General features: G+C 46.8%; 3 protein-coding genes across 3 annotated transcripts; 2 read left to right on the top strand and 1 right to left on the bottom strand.

Annotated features, from left to right (window-relative positions):
* Positions 1 to 2116: 2116 nt before the first annotated feature.
* FIBRA_06840 (uncharacterized protein) lies at positions 2117 to 10468 on the bottom strand (the record flags this gene model as incomplete). Its single annotated transcript, XM_012328549.1, has 21 exons — positions 2117 to 2575; positions 2628 to 3073; positions 3138 to 3171; positions 3222 to 4000; positions 4058 to 4221; positions 4281 to 4678; positions 4745 to 6210; positions 6263 to 6465; positions 6521 to 6659; positions 6716 to 6830; positions 6881 to 7042; positions 7097 to 8316; positions 8373 to 8950; positions 9008 to 9104; positions 9180 to 9327; positions 9381 to 9465; positions 9520 to 9603; positions 9672 to 9877; positions 9940 to 10186; positions 10250 to 10383; positions 10436 to 10468. 21 exons carry the CDS (start codon positions 10466 to 10468, stop codon positions 2117 to 2119), a joined length of 7197 nt encoding a protein of 2398 aa, XP_012183939.1.
* Positions 10469 to 11932: 1464 nt separating this feature from the next.
* On the top strand, positions 11933 to 16131 carry FIBRA_06839 (uncharacterized protein; the record flags this gene model as incomplete). Its single annotated transcript, XM_012328548.1, has 18 exons — positions 11933 to 12005; positions 12073 to 12188; positions 12244 to 12411; positions 12463 to 12538; positions 12588 to 12692; positions 12764 to 12948; positions 13008 to 13221; positions 13605 to 13831; positions 13900 to 14013; positions 14069 to 14402; positions 14459 to 14536; positions 14591 to 14840; positions 14896 to 14919; positions 14973 to 15047; positions 15105 to 15264; positions 15318 to 15571; positions 15624 to 15713; positions 15774 to 16131. The coding sequence occupies 18 exons, from the start codon at positions 11933 to 11935 to the stop codon at positions 16129 to 16131; spliced, it is 2901 nt and encodes a 966-aa protein (XP_012183938.1).
* A 1320-nt stretch (positions 16132 to 17451) lies between these two features.
* On the top strand, positions 17452 to 19296 carry FIBRA_06838 (uncharacterized protein; the record flags this gene model as incomplete). The annotated part of the gene is made up of 10 exons (XM_012328547.1): positions 17452 to 17594; positions 17646 to 17763; positions 17817 to 17917; positions 17974 to 18426; positions 18485 to 18519; positions 18572 to 18633; positions 18680 to 18872; positions 18925 to 18982; positions 19039 to 19156; positions 19216 to 19296. 10 exons carry the CDS (start codon positions 17452 to 17454, stop codon positions 19294 to 19296), a joined length of 1362 nt encoding a protein of 453 aa, XP_012183937.1.
* Positions 19297 to 19740: the final 444 nt, after the last annotated feature.

Genomic DNA, 19740 nt, shown 5'->3' with positions numbered 1-19740 from the left:
GCGTGTCACCACCTAAGCCCAACTCTATCAAACCTTTCAACCTCCTACAAACACTTGAAAGGTGAGTAGCTATCATGTTGTGATAATAATGGGGATTCTCCCTCAAAGCTGGGCTCCCAGAATAAGGCCGCCACTGAAAGATCCCAATTGGATTGGAGTGAGGTCTTGATGCTTTGAAGATATTGAAGAATGGTCGAAAATGTTTTTGTGTTGAGGTATTGCAGGCTTTCCCAAAGGTAGACATTTTGAATGCTTCAAATGTCAATTTTGGCTTGAAGCACACCCATGTGCTACATGGGCCTATCAGCGTGTGAACACTCTGCCTCATGTATAGTCAGTAGTTCTACAATGATGATCACCTGAATGGCTGTGTGTGTTCCTAGTACAAATGGGGAAATTTCTGTGTGAACATATGATAGCCAATTTACCATGCTTTTGATGAGCTGAACACCTGACTAGTAACATGTCACCATGCATAGTGTATTCTTATCTAGGTAGATATCTAATCGGATAAGATGTAGATCATCTAGATGCTTGAGATAAGATAGATGCTATGAAATTCTGTAACAGTATCCTCCTTATACTTATATATCATTACATTGCACATTCCCCACACTACATATTTTTTTACAGGCAGAACAGAATAGATCCCCATAGTCAAATATGCAGGGGACAAAACTGTTGCAATGGGTTTAGGGTAATAATTCATCAATAACTTGGACAATACCTAATTAAATCATGTGTTTGTGGGGTCTATCATATAGCCCAGATCCTAGGCCTTCCAATGGTATCCATGTATACTATGTGTAAATGGCTGGTTCATTAGATATAGGCCAAGCAACACAACTGTTGCAAACATTGCAATACTTTTGTCCCCTACTGTATCAGTTGATGAGTTGAATCAAGGAACTGATAGATGGAGATGGAGAGGGTGACATCTGAGATGAATTAGTGATGTGAACAACAACAGATAAACAGAGATGGTGCACATCAATGAAATGGATATTTGCTATAGTTAGATCATACAGGGTCAATGAGGACAAGGCAAGAAAGAAAAGAAACTCTCCCTGAAACTTTGGCAGAATCAGTGATGGACAGCAGCAGTTAGACATAGGTGAAACTGATAGATGGAGATCATACACATCAAACCAGAAATAGATAGTACAGGGTCTGGGAGACAATGAGCAAGATAAAATAAAAACCCCCCAGTAAGACTGTAACAGCAGTGACTCTTGGACAATGCAGTTCTGGGCATGCTTGCTCTGATTGCCTTCAACATGGTTGCCAAAATCTAAAATGCAAGGTTGAACCTACCTTGTATCATTACCATATACATAGTTCTAGTTGTTATCAATATTGTATATAGGTGACTGACTGAAGCAATGCATAGGATGTGAGAAGTGTGTATGCATATGTCGCCCACAATTGCTCTTGTAACTCAACTTGATTTCTTGTTGTGGTTCTGAATACTGAATATTTAATCCTTGCACATATATTTGCCTATACACATTGTCAAAATCGTATATACAAACAATTGTTCTGCTTGAACAAATCAGATCAGTAATATTTGCGTGAAGGTGTATCTATTCTAACATGATTTGTAATGACAAATACACCAAATACAAAAATGAGTAATCCTATGGAATCTTTTCAGTGTTCTGCTGATGAAAGGATGCTCAAACTAGGTGACAATTCTAAGCTGCTCGTCGATAGGTTCGGAGACAATGATAGCGTCAGTGTGAGTCCCGAGACAAGCTTGCATGTAGTGCCAACATAGCACTATGGGTAATTCGCTCGGTGTGAGGTTGTCTCCACACACACCCCTGCTGGAATGACACAGCTATCCCAAACCATGTTCCTGAGTCCATATTGAAACTACATACCGCCGATTCAGCTGTTCAATGGCACATAAACAATGCAACAAAATATGCCTCTCTAATCACGCCATGCATTTATGCAACAATGCCATTAAATATCCGCACTACCGCGAATGGTGAACACCGGTATCGAGGTTTCCATGATTCTTAAGCAGTATGACTGCTAGTGCGGATGTGCATCAACATTACTGACTGTATAAATGCATGCGAGCGTGAACTGTACCTTTCGATTGCGATGATTAGGTATGAGTTGGTTCCCTAGGAAGGAATCCGACTGTCGTCCAATAATTCAGCCATTTTTCTACGTCTTCTCCGGAGAGCTGCGGTAGGTTTGGATCGCGCAGAATGCCGGAGACTTTGAGTGCATTCTCCATCAAGTTATCATGTGTGATTGCACTCATAATATCAGGCTTCGGCTTCCCAACATCAAATGGAAGACGGAAGAACTCGAGCAACCGAAGTCCGGGCTTGAGATAATGGATGGCATCTTGATTGTGGGCTGAAGGTAAGCCACGATCAAGGCGCGTGAACCAGTCCGAATAAGCGACAAGAGGAACTCGCAAGAAGGTCCTCATATGCTCCATAATGTCTGTCCATGCAACAGGACGGGGGTGCCGGAGATGAAAAAATCGCTCTAGGGAATGCATGAACTCAATCATTACTCGGGCGGCCGTGTCAACCGGTAGCCATGAGACGCTCTACTCACAAACCTTCAGCAGTCGCAGTATATAGGGTGCTGGTGCGACTTACTCCAGAACCATCTGGCAGGCATCCTAGTGCAACACTCGTGGAAACAAGTGAAGGGATCCATTCGGAAGTTCGCCATGCACCATTCGCACCACCGGTCAATTGGCCGACACGCACTATGGTCGTTTGGACCAAATCCCTCTCGGATGCGATACAGAGCAGGCGCTCGCCCACCCATTTAGATTCGCAGTATCCGGCACCAACTGCGACAGCAGGGTCTTCTATCTCAACTTCTGCTGCAGAAACGGAGGTGGGAAGACCTTGAATAATAGTCAACGGCATAGTGCGCGGGAAGTTAGCCGAAATCGTACGTCTGAAAATTCCTGCCGTACTGGCAAAGGTGAACTTGACTTGGCTCTTGCATCCAGACGCAAAATCAATGAGGATTCGTAGACCTTGGATTGCTGGCTCGAAAGTGGAAAGCTGAGCGTCGAAATTTATCGGCCACGCTAACCATGTCCGAGTCGTAACTCAGAACTTTCACTGAATAAGTATCTTCAAATTGGGACATACCAAGATGCACGATGTGTGTAACAGATTGGGTCATCTAAAACATTCCATGTCAGAACATGAGACGAAGGAAGACCGATATATTACCTCCGACAGAAGTTTCTCAGACAGTCCCAGATCTGTTGCAAGGAAGTCACATCCCACTAGGACAAGGTTGCTCATTTGCAGCAGATCTTCGTTCAAGCCACGCGTCGAGAATGCATTTCTTTGTCTTTGGATTGCGGATCCCTGAGTATAATCCACGCGTATCAGGGCGTATATTTGATACAGCGAATGTTGTAGAAGATGAGAGAGCATATGTGCCCCCAGACTACCTGTTGTGCCGGTGATGAGCACTGCCGGGGTTGAGGACTGCCCTTGTGATTGTCGTATACCGGATGGCAGGTTTGTAGCGAACCTTTCGACCATATCAAGCATTTCTTCGACCTTCTCTTTCGTCAAGGTATCGTGACTGTCACTAAGGCTAGTCAAAGCGATATCACGCTTCTGGGCGAACTGAAACTCGAGACTCGCTAAAGTCATGTCGGCGAGCAGCTGAATTTGGGTGATGGTCATGATCGGCCGGAGAGAATGTGAGAGGGAGGCGGCTGAGAGCGAATCAAGGCCGTATGTGGTGAATGGGACGTCGGCAGATAGGTCGTTAGGCGCGATATCAAGAATCTTACATACAATACCACGTAGCGTCGACGGCTGATCCTCTTGCTCTCCCTCCAGTGGATTTGGAGCATTCTCGGTAATCAGGTGGTCGTAGAGTGGGGAAGAGCCCAGACATTGCCGAACAAGGTTCCAGTTGAAGTCTGGCACATACTGCCAAACAGACCCTTTGCTCAAGTTGCGAATGCTGTCTCCAATGTAGTCACAGAGTTCTGGAAATGCGCGTTTAAGTATTGAGGTACAGGTGTCTGTTGATGACCACAACTCACCCGCGGCTGTCATTCCCCAGGGATACAGATGCTTGAATCGCGCCCATTGAAGTGGATCTGAGGTCGAGATATTGACATGGAACCCGGTGTCGGTAATGAACGGAGAGATAAATGCTATAGCATTGCGATATTTTCGAATTACTGCAGACAAAGCTGTGTTGGCACTGAACACGAATGGGAACATGAGCGCAACGCATCACGCATCGATGCGGAAATCACTGACCATGCATAATTAGTTTGACCCGCATTACCGAACAATCCGACAGTTGACGACATCGCAATCAGGAAGTCCAAGGCACTGATATCAATAACACGCTCTACAACTTCCATAACCCCCACTTTCGATGTAATCGATGATTCGAAAGTTTCTGCTGTTTGCATTAGGAATGTGCAATCGTTGTAGAGGGTTGTGAGAATCATGCAACCTCCCAAGCGGTCCCCGAGTGATTTTACTAGACTGTGCATGGCGCTCGCGCACAGCGCATCCACCGCTTCTGTTCTGAATGTAAGGTCTGGCAAGCTACTGAGGTACGCAAGAAGACGCTGAGAGATGAATTCATCTTTCTTGGCTAGTGATTGTAGTCCTGATCTAGAAGTCAACACAATTTCTCTAGCTCCATTCTATAGCAAATGTGGCATAAAGAAGTCAACATCTCAGTAGAATTTCCATGTCAACATTTCGCTTACCTTGTACATCCAGAGCGCAATATGCAACCCGAGACTGCCGATACCACCTACCAGTATATATGCTTTCCTTCGGTTAAAGAGACTATGGTCCGACTCTACAACTGCGGGACAAGAAGCCGGAAGTAGATCTGTCGAGGGTGTGATAGCCTCTGTCATGCGAGGGCATGCTGAAATTGCACACCGCAGTGCGTCTCCGATGAGCCATGGGTCATCGGCCAACAGCTTTCTGATCCCGCTTGAAGGATCGTTCCAGAGGAATATCTTCGTAGAGTCGGATAGGGTATGCAACTTCAACTGAACTGGCTCATCAAGTGTGGCAGATACGACGACACTGGGGCGCCGTGAGATGGCCTGTTGGATCTCTGACGTACATGCATATGAAGGAAATGCGACTACGCGCAAGTGAATATCTTCGTAGATCTCGGCAATGCGCTGGCCAAGATCAGTGTCCGAATGAGTTACTACGATCTGAGATCGTCTCAGACGATGAGGTTGCAAGAATGCAGCCTGGCCGATAGCAAGGACAGCGATCACATATGCCAGAACATGGGGAGCACTTGCTGCTCCTTCCGTGCAAGACCAAGTATGTTCGGCTATGCTTCCGATGTGGGAAATGACGACGTTTGTTGGATGATCGAACGTAATTCCTGTGACCAGTTTTTGACTGTCGTCAGCTCGACCCACAAAAGCCCATGCTGATCCTGTTCGACAAGTGATGCCGATGATGCGAATCAATACGTGATCGTCTGGGACGTCGGGATCACGAATGTGTTTGAGTGTTGACATCTCGTAACGCCAAGGTTTGTCAGGGTCAAATTCATCATTGGTCCTCAGGATTGGTAATTGCTCGATCCTCGGAACGACGATCGACCCGTCTGCGAGAACCAACGTCTCGTCTTCACATTGAGGAACAGATGCGAGATATCGAACTTCTTCCACGCGCTCCTCAAAAGTCCACTTCGTACTGAAGATAATATGCCGCACTGACCATGAAGGATACTCTCTTCGAAGTGATCGAGTGAATCCTAGAGAAGCCTCGCCGTCAATTCCTTCGGTCGCGGTGAACCAAAGCGAAATTGTCGCCAAAGGATCCATGCTGGACACCAGTGGTTGTAAACTGATTTCCTCTCCTCTCTTGAAACCCACGACGATGACAGTTGAGCTTAAATAAACCACATTTAGAGATGCGTGCGCAGGATGGGCATTATTACCAATGGCGGTAGGGCTTTCCAGTGAAATAATGTTGTCCGATGAAAAAGGCCTTGAAATCCCGGCCTCAGATAGACCTGATGGTACGCGTTCTGTCCTAGAACGAGTGTGCCCATAATCCGCTCGTCGATAAACCACTTGGAAACCACGTTTAGGACGAGTGATCGAATGCCCATGAAGTCCAACCTCAAGTTCCTCGATCGTGCAGATACATTCTCCGGTCTCGTCTGTAACGGAAACATTGTAGACGAGCGATTCTGCGCCACATGGGAATTAATGAAGGTCAATTAAGGTAGTAAAGCTTCATACCGAGAGACCATCGCACGAATGTAGCGTGTGTATAGACTATGCGTGGAAATGGTATCGCATCCAAGGCACGATGCATTGTAAAGACACCGATCTTTGCTGGAAGGTAATAATTGGATTCATTCCTAACACCAGTGACTGCTGGATGAACCAGTATGTGGATTGCGGCATCCAGTATAGCGGGATGGAAGCGGTAGTCTGAAATACTAAAGAGGCGTCAAAAGATACGTCTCACCCTAAATACGTCTTCCAATTTCTTACTTTTCTAGATCTTCACTTGCTCCCCTCAATTTCACAAGGATTTCTTCGCGGCCAAGCGGATCGCGACCCCGACTCCAAGAGATGATCCTTCGGTATGTTGGTCCATACTGAGCAAAATTAGCGAACTCTTCGTAGAATCCTGGTATTTTTAAAGGATCTGAGCATTGTTGGTCTGCTTCACAATATCAGACGTACCCTTCATGTCAATCTGTCTTAACCGAGCTCGAATCAAATCAAGTTGAAGACGATGAACCCCGTCCTCTGGATTAGTGGTCATTGAGAGGTGACCGCTAGCATGAAGACGGTTATACTGTGCACATCGTTAGTCACCATACGTGCCAATCTTTACATAAACCGTACAGTTGGGGGCCATACAGTGGTAAATTCCGTAGCAGATGCACTGGATACATTCCAGAACGGGCCGTCTAGCTTGACATTCACCGGAGTGGGGCGCTCAGAAGACAGAGAAAGTATGGAATGGAAATTGATATCAAACAGCTTTCTGGCCCCGAATTCAAGGGCCTACCAAGAGAATCAATGTCAGAGTCGAGTGCTGACGATCATGGCTACACGTACCATCTCGATGTATCCTGCCGCGGGCATAATCGGCTGATTTTTGATGACATGATCCGCGAGGCCCGGATGCGTCTTGGCGTTTACTTGTAGCTGAGGATAATTCAAGGGGCCATTCCGCACTTGGCCCTGTCTCTGTGTTTCAAAGGTGGGCGCCTTATACGACACTTCTCGCTTTGAGAAGGGAAACGACAGCGCGGAATGCTCAAGAGAAGGAGTAGTGCCATAGAGCGCATCGAAGTTGACGCGGATATGACTCGTACTGACCAGTCTACCAAGGAAAGTCAAGAACTCCGTGATCTCCCCAAGAGCCTGAGCTGATTTCGATCGCCTGAGCGGACACACCACCTTCGCGGTACCAGTCGCAGAGATAGACGAGATATAGCTGGAAAGGACAGGATGAGGCCCAATCTCGATGAAAGTCGCGTCCGGATGCTCGGAGAGCGCACTTTGAATAGCGGACGTGAATTTGACAGGCTTCCGTGTGTTTTCCCAGAAATATTGGGCATCGAAGCATGCATTGAACTTCTCACCAGAAAGGGTAGAGAAGACATTGACGGAGGGCTGTTTCACGGTAGATCGAGTGAATACCTCACCGACCAAGGTTTGATATTCATTTCGACAAAGTTCCATCATGGATGAATGGACGGGGATTTTGGTGCGAAGTCGGGTGGCAAAAATTCCCTTTGCCTTCGCATACTCTACTGCTAAGTCGATCTGTAATGCAGAGCCAGACAATGTTACCGCCTCGGGAGCATTATAACACCCGATTTCCACCTTTGTGCAATGCTGGTTGCGTATGGCCCCGGAGATTATCTCGTGAGCGTAATAAGGAGAACAGGCAAGGGCGGCCATGGTCCCGTTTGAATCTTCTAGAAGTGACATGGCTTTCCCTCTCGCGATTGCTAGCTCGACTGCAAGAGCTTTGCTCCCCGCGCCAGAAGTATAAAGGACAGCCGTCTCTCCCGCAGAATGTCCGATGACGGCATCAGGATGAATCCCCAGTTCGGACAACGCATCAAACAACGCAATCTGAAGGATCGTAAGCGCAGGGAGGCTGACAGCAATAGGCCAAACTGAGCCGAAGGGATCGTCGACAGATGCTTCACTGAAGAGGCTGAAGTCTTGAATCATAGACTTTCCAGTTACGCTTCTGTGCACATCGTCTAGCTCGATTACTGTGCGTCGGAAAGGAATACATGTCTTGAATAGTTCACGACCCACTAAAACATCACTCAACCATTTAAAACACGTTTCGAGAGCTAGTTAAGGTACTTACTGTTCCAGTGCTGAGGGCCTTGTCCCGAAAACACGAAAATGAGCGGCGTTGGAGTCTTGGGAATGAGACTAGGTTTACTGAACTGAGAAAGGACGCCATTATGTGCTATGGCGTAGGCCCTCCAAGTCATCGATCGTGATCGCCGACTGAGCATTCGGGAGAATGAATGGAGCACATTTGGCAATGTGGGTGCCTGTGATGTAAGCATATCCGCAACCGCTGTGGCAGACCGAGGGGAAAGTCCTCCGGAAATCAGTAAATAAGGGGGAGTGAAAGTGAATGCTGCGTCATTGCATCTCCAAAATGTCGAAGGTATATAAATGCGAAGAGGGGGCCCTTCAACAACGCAATGTCCGTTTGCACCTCCAATTCCAGAGCTGGTCATTGCAACGAGTGGGGCAGTGGAAGCTGGGTGATGGGACAGAGGCTCCGGCGTCACGGGTACTCGAAGTGAATATTCCTTCCACTTGATCGCGGGATTAGGAGACCTTAAGTTGACCGTAGGAGGAATCATGCCCGTAGCAAAGATAGAACAGACTTTGCACATTGATGCAAGGAATGCCGTGATTTCAGTATGACTAGAACATAGTATTCAGTGTGAGTAGATCTAACCGCGCGTATGAGAATATTAATACCCAATATTCCCCTTAACACTTCCCGCTAAGATCTCACCATCTCTTTTGAATTTCGCCCCCACCCAGTTCGCCTCCGTTGGATCGCCTTGTGCAGTGCCTGTAGCAACTCAGTAAGTTCGAAATGTAGAAATATATATAAAAGCGAATATATATAAAAGCGCCTGAAACACACCGGTAGCATGCAACTCGATAAAATCCACATCTTGGGGTCGGCGGTTTGCCTGTGAAAATGCGCGCAACATGGCGTCCTCTTGCGCAGATGCGACCGGCGCGTTCACTGGTGCAAGTGATCCAGATGAATTAACGCCCGTGCCCAGAATCTACATATCAGAGCAAATGAGCCCCTTATGCCGTCGCATTGGCATTAACTTACCACACCGTAGATCGGATCATTATCCCGAAGCGCCGCGCTGAGTGGCTTCAACACCATGGATACTACCCCTTCCCCTCTGCCAAATCTGAATACTATATCAGTTTTATCTTAAACTCATGAGAAAGCTTTAACTCCTTACCCGTCTGCCGACGCGTCAAATGGTTTGCATTTCCCGTCAAAAGAGAGTATCCCTCCCCGCGAGTACAATAGCCATTCAGAAAATCTGAGCGCATTGATTGTAAGCGTGCCCTAACTTCGAATGAGCATATCGAGCGCCGACAGCTTGCTTACCTATTATTGATCTGACAACCACCAACTACGGCCGCCTCGCATTCACCATCACGAATAGCCTGGATGGCGAGATGCGTGGCATAGACAGTAGAGCTACATGCTGTATCCAGAGGAACGGATGGGCCTCGGAGATCAAGGTGATATGAAACACGATTTGCGATCATCGCAGGCGCATATGCAAAGGATCCTTGTGCCTCTGCGTCGAGCTGAATACAGAAATGTATGATTTAACACACTAAGCATTGGAATCATGAAGACTATCACTCACATGGCCTGATATCGAAAAAATGTCGTGCGCGGTACCCGACATGTAACAGCCGATATTCCGGCCCCTGTAATCGATCCCGGAATCGAGTAGACTAAGGAATGACGATTCGATTAACTTGCGAGTCGCCACAGGCATAAGATGGGCATCCTTTGCCGTAGCTCCAAATTCAAGATAGTCAAAGAGATTCACGTCCTTCAAAAACGCTCCAGTATTGGTGTGAACTTGACCGATACCATCGCCACGAATACTGCCCAAAACCGACGGCTTGTTAATGCAATGAGTAGCATCTCGAGTTGCTTCTTCTACCTACAATTCGATATTAAATCGTTCCAGGGGGATCTTCTCGTAAGCTTCTCCGCTTTCCAGCAAGAATTTGGAAAATGATTTGAAATCGAGGTTTTGCTTGCTCCAGCTGCCACTCGGTAGCTCAGCAGCGATACCAACCTATTGTAGGGCATTGGATCGATCAAGGAAGAGAAGGGGCATGGGGACATACAATTGCAATGGGAATATTTCCGCTTGAATTCATGTCTGTTTATGCTACCAGGGAAGTCGCGGCTGTTGTTCTTATGTAGCTGGAGTCATTCATCTCTTGAGGCACTCGTCGGACTCTTTTGACTGAGAAAGCTGCCCATATTTGGGGACTTAAAACCTATTGAGGATTTCAGATATCTGTGTCGCACATTCTTCCGACGAGCTCATTGGATCACCACCGCCCGTGCGGAGACTAGGGCTTATCGCATAAGCAACCAAGAGTGCTCCAGATGCATCGTCATACGCAAATCTAGCACACCTGAGAATATTCTGTCCAAGAGTGATATATTTCGATGCGATCTTGAGCGTTATCAGGTTCTAGCTTGCAATTAAAGTCGCAAGATAGACGGGAAATAATGCACCTGGCAAAACTTCCAACGCAGATAAGCGCTTGACATCCGATAACTTCAGGTCGCACACCTTGAATGATCTATAAATACACACATGCATCATTCAGCGAATGGGAGTTCTGTCAGTTGAGAACTTACGAGAGCATTAGAAGGGTGAATCGCGCGAATACTGCCAGTCTAGTACCTCAGGCCCCATGCACATGACCGGCATACTACTACTAACAAAATTCAACTTGAACTAGCAGAAGTGCAGTGGTGTGAGAATAGTCAGCGGCGACTCGACACGACGAGTCAAGATGCGTGTTTGCAACTCTTTGTAGCACCGCATGTCGTAGCCAATCGGACGCTTGAAAGAGTTGCAACTGTGCACCAAACTATCTATGTACTATGATCTGTGGTGATAAAGTTACTCTTGTCACCTTTACGTGTCCCATGTTCGTCCCAAACAGTATTACTGTGTGGCCAGTCGGCTCAAGTCCGCCCGATCAGTTTTTTTTCTGATTACGCTGCCGCCACTCTCAGAGTGGAGTCCCAGTCCCGAGCCCTTAATTTTGACGATGAGTCTAACGCTGCCCACCGTTGCTTAGCTGGCGAGGCAACGATAATGGCAGTAGCTTTAGAGAAGCTGCCATTCTTAAGTATGCCCACTGGTATGATCGAAGTTGACTTAACTACATCCATATGTATTCACAATTATATGAATAGAAAACCACTGCCTAGAAGAACTCACAAATGGATGCTCAAAACAGTTCGCCTTGGTCCAATATTATCTTCTTCAATTTTTCTAAGTTATGGGTGCCTCCTTAAGCTTAGCGTATCGAGTGAGCTTCGTGCCTCTATTTTTCGTTGGCAGAGTGGTATCAATCATGCGGTCGTATCAGATACGAGTAACGGCATAAGACCAATCAGTGCCGTGTTCCAGAGCAGCATGTTCATGCCATACTGGCTCATAATGCTTCCGAAACAATCATGTTCTCGGACATCTCCCGGAAGAGTGGTTGTCCGATCAAGCGTGCGTTGCTTCATCTCACCAGCTGAATGGCTGCGCAAGAATTCAAGTTTCTTGAAAAGCTCTCCCGCCAAGTGGCATTCCTATCTACCCCTCAACCATGTCTGGCTTGATTACTGGACCAACTGCGAGGGCCCCGCTAGTCTCTGTCAGCTTACAAGGCATAGTATATGGTCAGCATTTCGCAGCTCTTTCATTATTGCTGTCTAACATTACTGATTTCGGCACATGCTCTCAAAGGATTCTCCACATGCATGTTCGGGATGACTGTGTGGGTGCTTACCATTCAGCGCAAAGGAAGGGCAAATAGAGCAATGTTAGCTATATCTTCTTTCATGTGGATTATTGATACACTGGTCAGTTTGCTGTTCGGGGTTGATAATGGGCTTTACTGAACTCGAATGACATTAGCGAATAGTCATAGATATGACCGATCTCGTTGATGCCTTTGTCAATCACTTGCATGATGGACCAGGTGACTCTGGACCTGAGGCGTTCATCTCTGCGTTCTCGAGGCCCATTTCTCTTGTTGATAATGGCATTTACTGTTTGCAAACACTCATTGGTGACGCCGTTGTGGTCTGTATCATTTATTTGTCAATCAAGTAACACTCTGAAGTAGGCTCCCAGATTTATCGTTGCTATATTGTCTGGCAATCGGTATGGATGATTGTGATTCCGTCGTTGGCATGGATGGGCTCCTTAGGTATTTACACCGCGCTTCTCAAAATCAGCACTTATGTCATTCCATGCAGGGAGTATTATCTTTGTTATGTATTCATTTGCCAAAGGAATCGTCACGGGGCAGCGGATTGTCCTGGTATACTCTTTTACCTTGGCAGCCAATTTAACAGCGACTCGTGGGTGCAATCTCTCTGTGTATCGGTTCGCGGCATTCTCATCACCCTTATGCTCTCCATTCTGTCTACAGTGGCACTTGCTTATCGAATTTGGAAAGTCGATAAGGAAGCCAGACATCTCCGCGATTCGTCGAACACTCTCAGACCAGTACTCCTGACAATTATCGAGTCGGGAGCCATCTACACGGCACTTCTGATTTTTGCACTCATTACGGTGACACACGCTCTAGAAGTAGAGTATGTAGTCAACAGTATTGTGAGTATCTTTACTTGAGACATATGAATTTCCTCGTCATGGTCATCAATCTATCATAGATGCCAGCGATGATAGCCATCACTTTCGACATGATCTTCATCCGCATCGGAATAGCTCAGAACGCGAGATCTGGCTACCGAGCTAGCGGTACATTTCCTCTCAGTACGATCATGTTCAAAGAAAACGAAGTAGACAATATCAAGAAAGATTATAGCACAAATGAACTAACTTCCGGAATGGCCTTCGCAGTGAGCGAAGATACGACAACGACACGTGTGTAGTCTGTGCGATCTCGTACCCAAACGTGTCGAAGACACGTCTGGGGTAGCCTAGTAGAGACACCCCCTTCCAGAGGCGCCCTCTAAGCGCCCCATGTAACGGTCACATTAGCCTACTCGGCCCGTCGTAGTTCTAGAAAAAATGAGATTTAATCACCCGATTGCATTCCGTTTTTGGGTAGCTACTCCTACTTACTTCCGTGCGCGAGTAGTCGAAAACACAAATGAAAAATTGTTGTTAGTTACGTACTGTGCGTATCAGAATCGGACGGAGCCCAGTCATCCGAATCATATCAAGATCACAGAACAAGTCCGAGGCTGCTGCCAGTGCGCATAGAATTCACCTGTCATTGTATTGTTGGATGTGTAAACTTGAAGCGATCAAATTCCATCACACGGTTCTTTCTCCATTCTTCCGAGAGATCTCACAGAAGAAGCCGCGGACGGCGGGCATATGGTCGCTGGTGGTCGACGTTTCAATTGTCAACAAGCGTCAACCCTACGAGCGGCCCGAGTTCTCAGCCGCACGCATCAAGCACGCATCTCTTCGCGATTCCAGTCCTGTTCGCACCCATGGTGTTTTCAGCCCTCCGTTAGCTGCTGTTGTCTGCTGTTGTACTGATCTATTCCTTATTTCGCACTGCCTGCATGTGCTTGCACTCATCAAACTCAGGTATTTGAGCTGCTTTCTCTCTCTGGCACTACCAGTCTCCAGCTGCCTGCACGACGATGTCTCTGTACCCTGCGCTTTCTCTTGAAAGCGGCGTTCTCCTTGCTTGCGGATTTGGTGTGGTGAGATGGCCGATTCTTCAGACAGTAAACTGTCTCATTAAGACCCACAGTGTACGTATCTGTGGTTCAAGCGATTCGAGACGAGTGATATCCTCCATGTCTCGATACTCCTTGGGCTTCCACCTGCTATCCCGGTAGCGTTTCTTCGAACCCATCTGGAGTCCACTTTGCTGGCCGGCCTTGTCGCGTATTCTACTTTTTATGTTTCTCTTTTGCTGTCCATCCTCGTGTATCGCATCTCACCGCTACATCCTCTTTGGAGTTATCCGGGTCCCGTCCTATGCAAGATCTCTAAGCTTTGGCTGGTCTACGTTGCGTCTGACGGGAAGTTGCACATGTACTATTATAAGGTACATAAAAAATATGGACCTATCGTTCGTATTGGTATGTTCCACATTAGCCTTTTGAGGATAGTCATTTATCATGATTGCCAACAATAGGCCCAAACGAGTTGTCAGTTGTTGACACTGCTCTACTTCCATCTATCTTGGGTTCGGACGGGATGCCCAAAGGACCTTGTGAGCAAACTCGTTCATTTTCAAATCTACATCCATGTCAATTTGTTTGTGCAGTATGGGAAGGAAGGCGAATTTCAGGGAAGAGAGGTGCGGGTGCAAAGAATGTTAAAGGAAACCTCATCGGTGCCCGCAATAAGCAACAACACACTGAGGCGAGGCGGGTATGGAACCGTGCGTTCACGAGTGCCTCGGTAAAGCGTTACGAGCCCATCGTCATTCGAAGAGCTTCACAGTTAGTGGATGCTTTAAAGAAAAGAGCTGGAAATGAGGAAGTAGATCTCTCGCAGTGGCTAAGCTACTTCTCGTGAGCGCGCTTTTCCGACTTTTATGATGTTGTCTGCTGATTTGCACGATACAAGCTTTGACTTCATGGGTGATTTCGTGTAAGTCTGTTCAGACGTTGTGATTGTTTTCGTCATTGAACCTTGAACTTCAGTTTTGGGGGACCATTCGATCTTCTACGCGATGGCGATAAGAATGACCTTGTAGGTATGATGGAAAATGGTCTTTAGTAAGTTGTGCATCGAAATTTGTCCTCTCCGATTGTGTCTTAATAGCCGTTCCATAGCCTCCCGGCGTTGACGCAACATGTCCCTTGGTGCATTGAGGCTCTTCTCACCCTCCCATTCCTAGGAAAACATATGAAAGGGCTCGGAGAGTTTGCCTTCCAGCAGATCACGAGGCGAATGAAGGAAGGATCAGTACACGATGACCTATTCTATCATCTCGTATGTCCCACTACTTCTGAGCCAGAGTCCGCAGAGCCTCATTTTGGGTTTAGAACGATGAAGGACGAGGAGATACTAGTAGTGGATCGCCTCCACTTCCCGTGCTCATGTCCAATGCCGTCACTGCAATCATCGCTGGTTCTGATACTACTGCCGCGGCACTCAGCAACACATTTTACCTTATGTTGTCCCATCCCAGCTGTTATCGACGCTTGCAAATTGAAGTTGACGCCGCCTTCCCTCCAGGAAGAGGAGAGCCGACTGATTCAGCAAAGCTTGCTCAAATGGAATACTTAAATGCTGTAATGTTCGTCACCATTTTGGCCTTCCCCGGGATAAGCTCACATATGTCTCCGTAGCAACGAATCCCTCCGCTTATATCCTCCTGTTCGTACGTCTCTCCAGCGCGCGCCTCAAATGGGCACCGGTGGGCATATGTTGGGCTCCACGTATGTTGAGCATCCCAATGATAATAACGGTCACATCACACTCATTATGATTTTGTGTAGCATGTTCATCCCGGAGGGAACCGCTATATACGCCCCACCATACGTGTATCATCATGACCCGCGGTATTTCTCCCGCCCTGAAGATTTTTTTCCAGAACGTTGGCTGTCCAAGAACGGCGAGGACAATACTTTTGACCCCAGCGCTTTCATTCCGTTCTCGATGGGACCCGCGAACTGCGTTGGACGGCCTCTTGCGCTGATAGAGATGCGCATGGTCATCGCTTATATCCTTCATGCCTTTGAGCTGCGTTTCGCAAACGGATACGATCCTGCGTCGTATGAGAAGCACCTGCAAGACCTATTCGTTACGCACCGGGGTCCTCTCCCTGTCACCTTAATTGCTCGTGCCGCGAACTAACGTTACGCACACGTTTTTGTGCATGGGCGTGAACTTTACCGAGAAATGTATTTACCTTGTAATACAGCCTGAATATGTGTGTACTGAATCATCTATATACATATATCTGTCCGAATACTGCAAGTAGGACGTTTCAAATCCAATCCGACATCTAAAGCGCTTTGACCTTGGTCGACACAAGATGGGCGATGCAGTTATTAAGTTGCTTGCTGGCGGTACAGGTGTTCCATGGAGTTTGTATATGGCTGATCGGCGACTTCGCTGTCGGCATCGAAAGCTCTTTTCTGGCTCTCACCAAGTTACTGTGGAGCATATTAAGCGAAATGTGGTACAAGGTTTGAGGGCTGAGCCCTAGTGAGAATTGACAAGAATCAAACCGAGAAACTGTGTCATTCAATGAGAAAAACTGAGATAAACCGAATTGGTGCGGATTACATAATTCAGCTTTCTTCACGCGTGTTCAACGTAATTCATTGAGTGACCCAGTTTCTCGATTTAATTAATGTCACTTTCCACTGGGGCTGAGCGGTCATTCTCCGCCCGAGATACGCACTTTTGGCGCACCGTATCAGAAATGAGGCGATAGCAGCTGATATATCACCCAGTCGGGGTTCAGAGATGTGAAGGAGCCGCAGGATACTACCGCCGCGCGGCGTCCGAATGTTACAAGGTTACTATGATCGGGCTGGGTAGCGCTATCATTAGCCTGCGTTACTATGTAACCATATGAGGTTGGACCGCCGAGACCGCACTGGCAGTCCTATCTATAATCTGCTAGACGTTAATGAGGCTCAGAGTTGGAGCTTCAACATTTCGCAGTATTATGATGCATTCGTAACTTACGGCCCCGCTCTCACTTTCTTCGGGGATTCTATACATAGAGCCTCTGAGCCATGGTTTGTGAACATTGGTGTTTACGAATACAGTCCACATCTGATATATCAGGCCATATCTTTCTATATAGACTCCACACACATTTCCGTCACCCTGATCCTGATGTGCTCTTCTCCGAGGCAGTTCCGAAAGTGGTCCTCTTGTGCGGTACGTCACCAAGAACCCTTCCTGTGGGACTTCTAGTGGTTTGACATCTGTCATAGAGACTTCTTCCACCCGCATCCATTCCATAATTCCGGCATGTCTTCTCATTTCTGCATGTAATGATATTGATGTTTTTTTTTACAGAAGTCATAATTTTCCCAAGCCACTAGCTCGACGTGGTTCTGATGTTTATGCCCCTTTATTAATATTTCCTTGAATGTACCCTTTGAAAGGGGCAACCACTCACTTCTTGTCCTATCTTACACACGGCGGTTTTCCGTCATGTCTCAAGTGGGGGACGCCAAAGAAATACGGAGCCCCAGTGCTGACGCGCCGTCACTACTGAACGAGCCGATAGCACCCGTACCTCAAGCTATAACTATACCAGATGGTGGCCTTCGAGCATGGCTAAGTGTCCTAGGAGGGTGAGTGTGCATGCGGTTTGATATATATTGCAGAGATAAAATTTCGAGCAGTTTTTGTGTTCTCGTGTCGACCTTCGGGTATTCCAACTCGTTTGGAGTATTTCAAGACTATTATGTTTTGAAAGGAGCGTCAACTGCCTCGAATGTCAGTTGGATAGGCTCACTTCAAGTGCGTCTTGTATTTCGTGCTTGCTTTTCAAGATCTTACTGAGCATTCTATAGCTATTCCTCATGTTTGCAATGGGCCTTCCTGCAGGGAGGCTATTCGATGCTGGGTATTTCCATCATACCTCCGTCATTGGCAGTTTTCTATACGTGTTTTCGTGAGTAGTAGACGGACAATCTGCAACACGATGAGGCCTTACTTGAAGTAATGTAGGATATTCATGTTGTCACTGGCTGATCCTCGCCGCTACTATCAGCTCGTCCTATCTCAGGGAGTCGGAATGGGATTAGGAAGCGGCCTACTGCTAGTTCCGACAATGTCTGCTCAAGCGCATCACTGGAGGAAAAGGCGTTCGCTTGCAATGGGAATCGTCATGACAGGTCTGCAAGCTTTCCCTTATAGTAATCGTGCACTGGAGTCCGATAGAATTATAGGTTCCGGAGTCGGTGGCCTCATCTATCCAATCATGTTAAACCGACTTATATACAGCAAAGTTGGTTTTGCATGGGGGGTACGGGCCACTGCTTTCTTAACATTGGGACTACTTATCATCGCCAACTGTACTATTACAACGCGACTACCGAGCGCAAAGAACCGGCCTCCTGGACCAAAGCCGGATATCAAGGCAATCCTCAGCGACATGCCATATGTATTAGTATTGGTGACGTGAGTTATTGAAATTGGTTTATGAGGTTCCTCGAGGCTAATACTTGACTATATACAGGGCCTTCCTCGTCCTCTGGGGAATGTTCTATCCATGTATGTTTCCAGCTTGCCTAAACTCCCACGACGTCGTGATACACCCCTTCAGACTTCTACCTGCAGCTCTGGGTTAACCTCCATGGTTTGTCTAACAATCTTGCATTTTATACGGTAAAAAGGTTTTGTAGTTTGTGCATGCAGTTGCTAATGTGACTAGATTGCCATCCTGAATGCATCATCATTGCCGGGGAGAGTGATACCTAATATGCTGGCTGACCGGCTAGGCCCGTTCAATGTATTAATACCCGTCTCATTGATTACGAGTGCACTGGTGTTTGCAATGTTTGGTGCAGGTAACGTTGGGGCCGTGATCGTTTTCTCCATCCTGTATGGATTTTTCTCCGGGGCAGGTGTGTCTTCTTTGTCCTTCTTGTTTGATACGTCATATAACAATGGCTTCAGCTATCGCTGTCTTTCCTCCAACTGCTGCTAGTCTGTCGAAAGGCGTACATGAGATTGGGTATTTGTTCGTTAAATTGTCATTTTTTTCTGTGGGCTAATTTCTCGCTGACACAGCTTGCGGCTGGGCCTCATGTATTTTGTCAGCTCTTTTGCGCTACTTACGGGCACCCCAATTGTCGGAGCACTCTACGATGCAGGATACCGATGGTTCAGACCAATAGTTTTCAGTGGAGTATGTCATTGTACACCTCTACTGTCTTTGTGGATTTTGTTAATATTCAACGATGGTAGGTTGTCATCATAGCTGGGGCGTTCGTTGCATCGATAGGAAGGCACTTGACGATTCGTAGGAAGGGGTCTAAGCTCGTATGAGTTGAACGGTTGTCCGATCGCAGTCACAGAAAATATATCGATTAGACTGCTATGTATACTTTGTCTAAGATGGCCGTGTACGTCCGATGCTATTGCTACGACTCAGATCAGCATGCGCGACCTCATACAATGTACTAACCATCTACATAGGGCTCGGCATTAGAAAATCCCCCCCCCCCCATGCTAATTATATATATTTAGAGCTGACTACTAGATAATTCTGTCTAATCATTCTAATATCATTTTTCATGAACTAAATATTTATAATCTTCTCTAACTACTGTGCAGGAATCACCTTACTACATGACCTAGCTATATACTACTGCATACATTGTACAAGTTGACTTCTTCACATAAGCAGAATGCACAAAAATGCATAGCACAAGCCAGAATTGAACACTCACATCATGAAAACATATCTTTTGTTTGGCACACTTTTTTGTG

The sequence above is a fragment of the Fibroporia radiculosa genome (genome assembly GCF_000313525.1).
Source record: "Fibroporia radiculosa TFFH 294 genomic supercontigs, scaffold8857, whole genome shotgun sequence".
NCBI lineage: Eukaryota > Fungi > Basidiomycota > Agaricomycetes > Polyporales > Fibroporiaceae > Fibroporia > Fibroporia radiculosa.
This window is presented reverse-complemented; position numbering and strand designations above follow the sequence as displayed.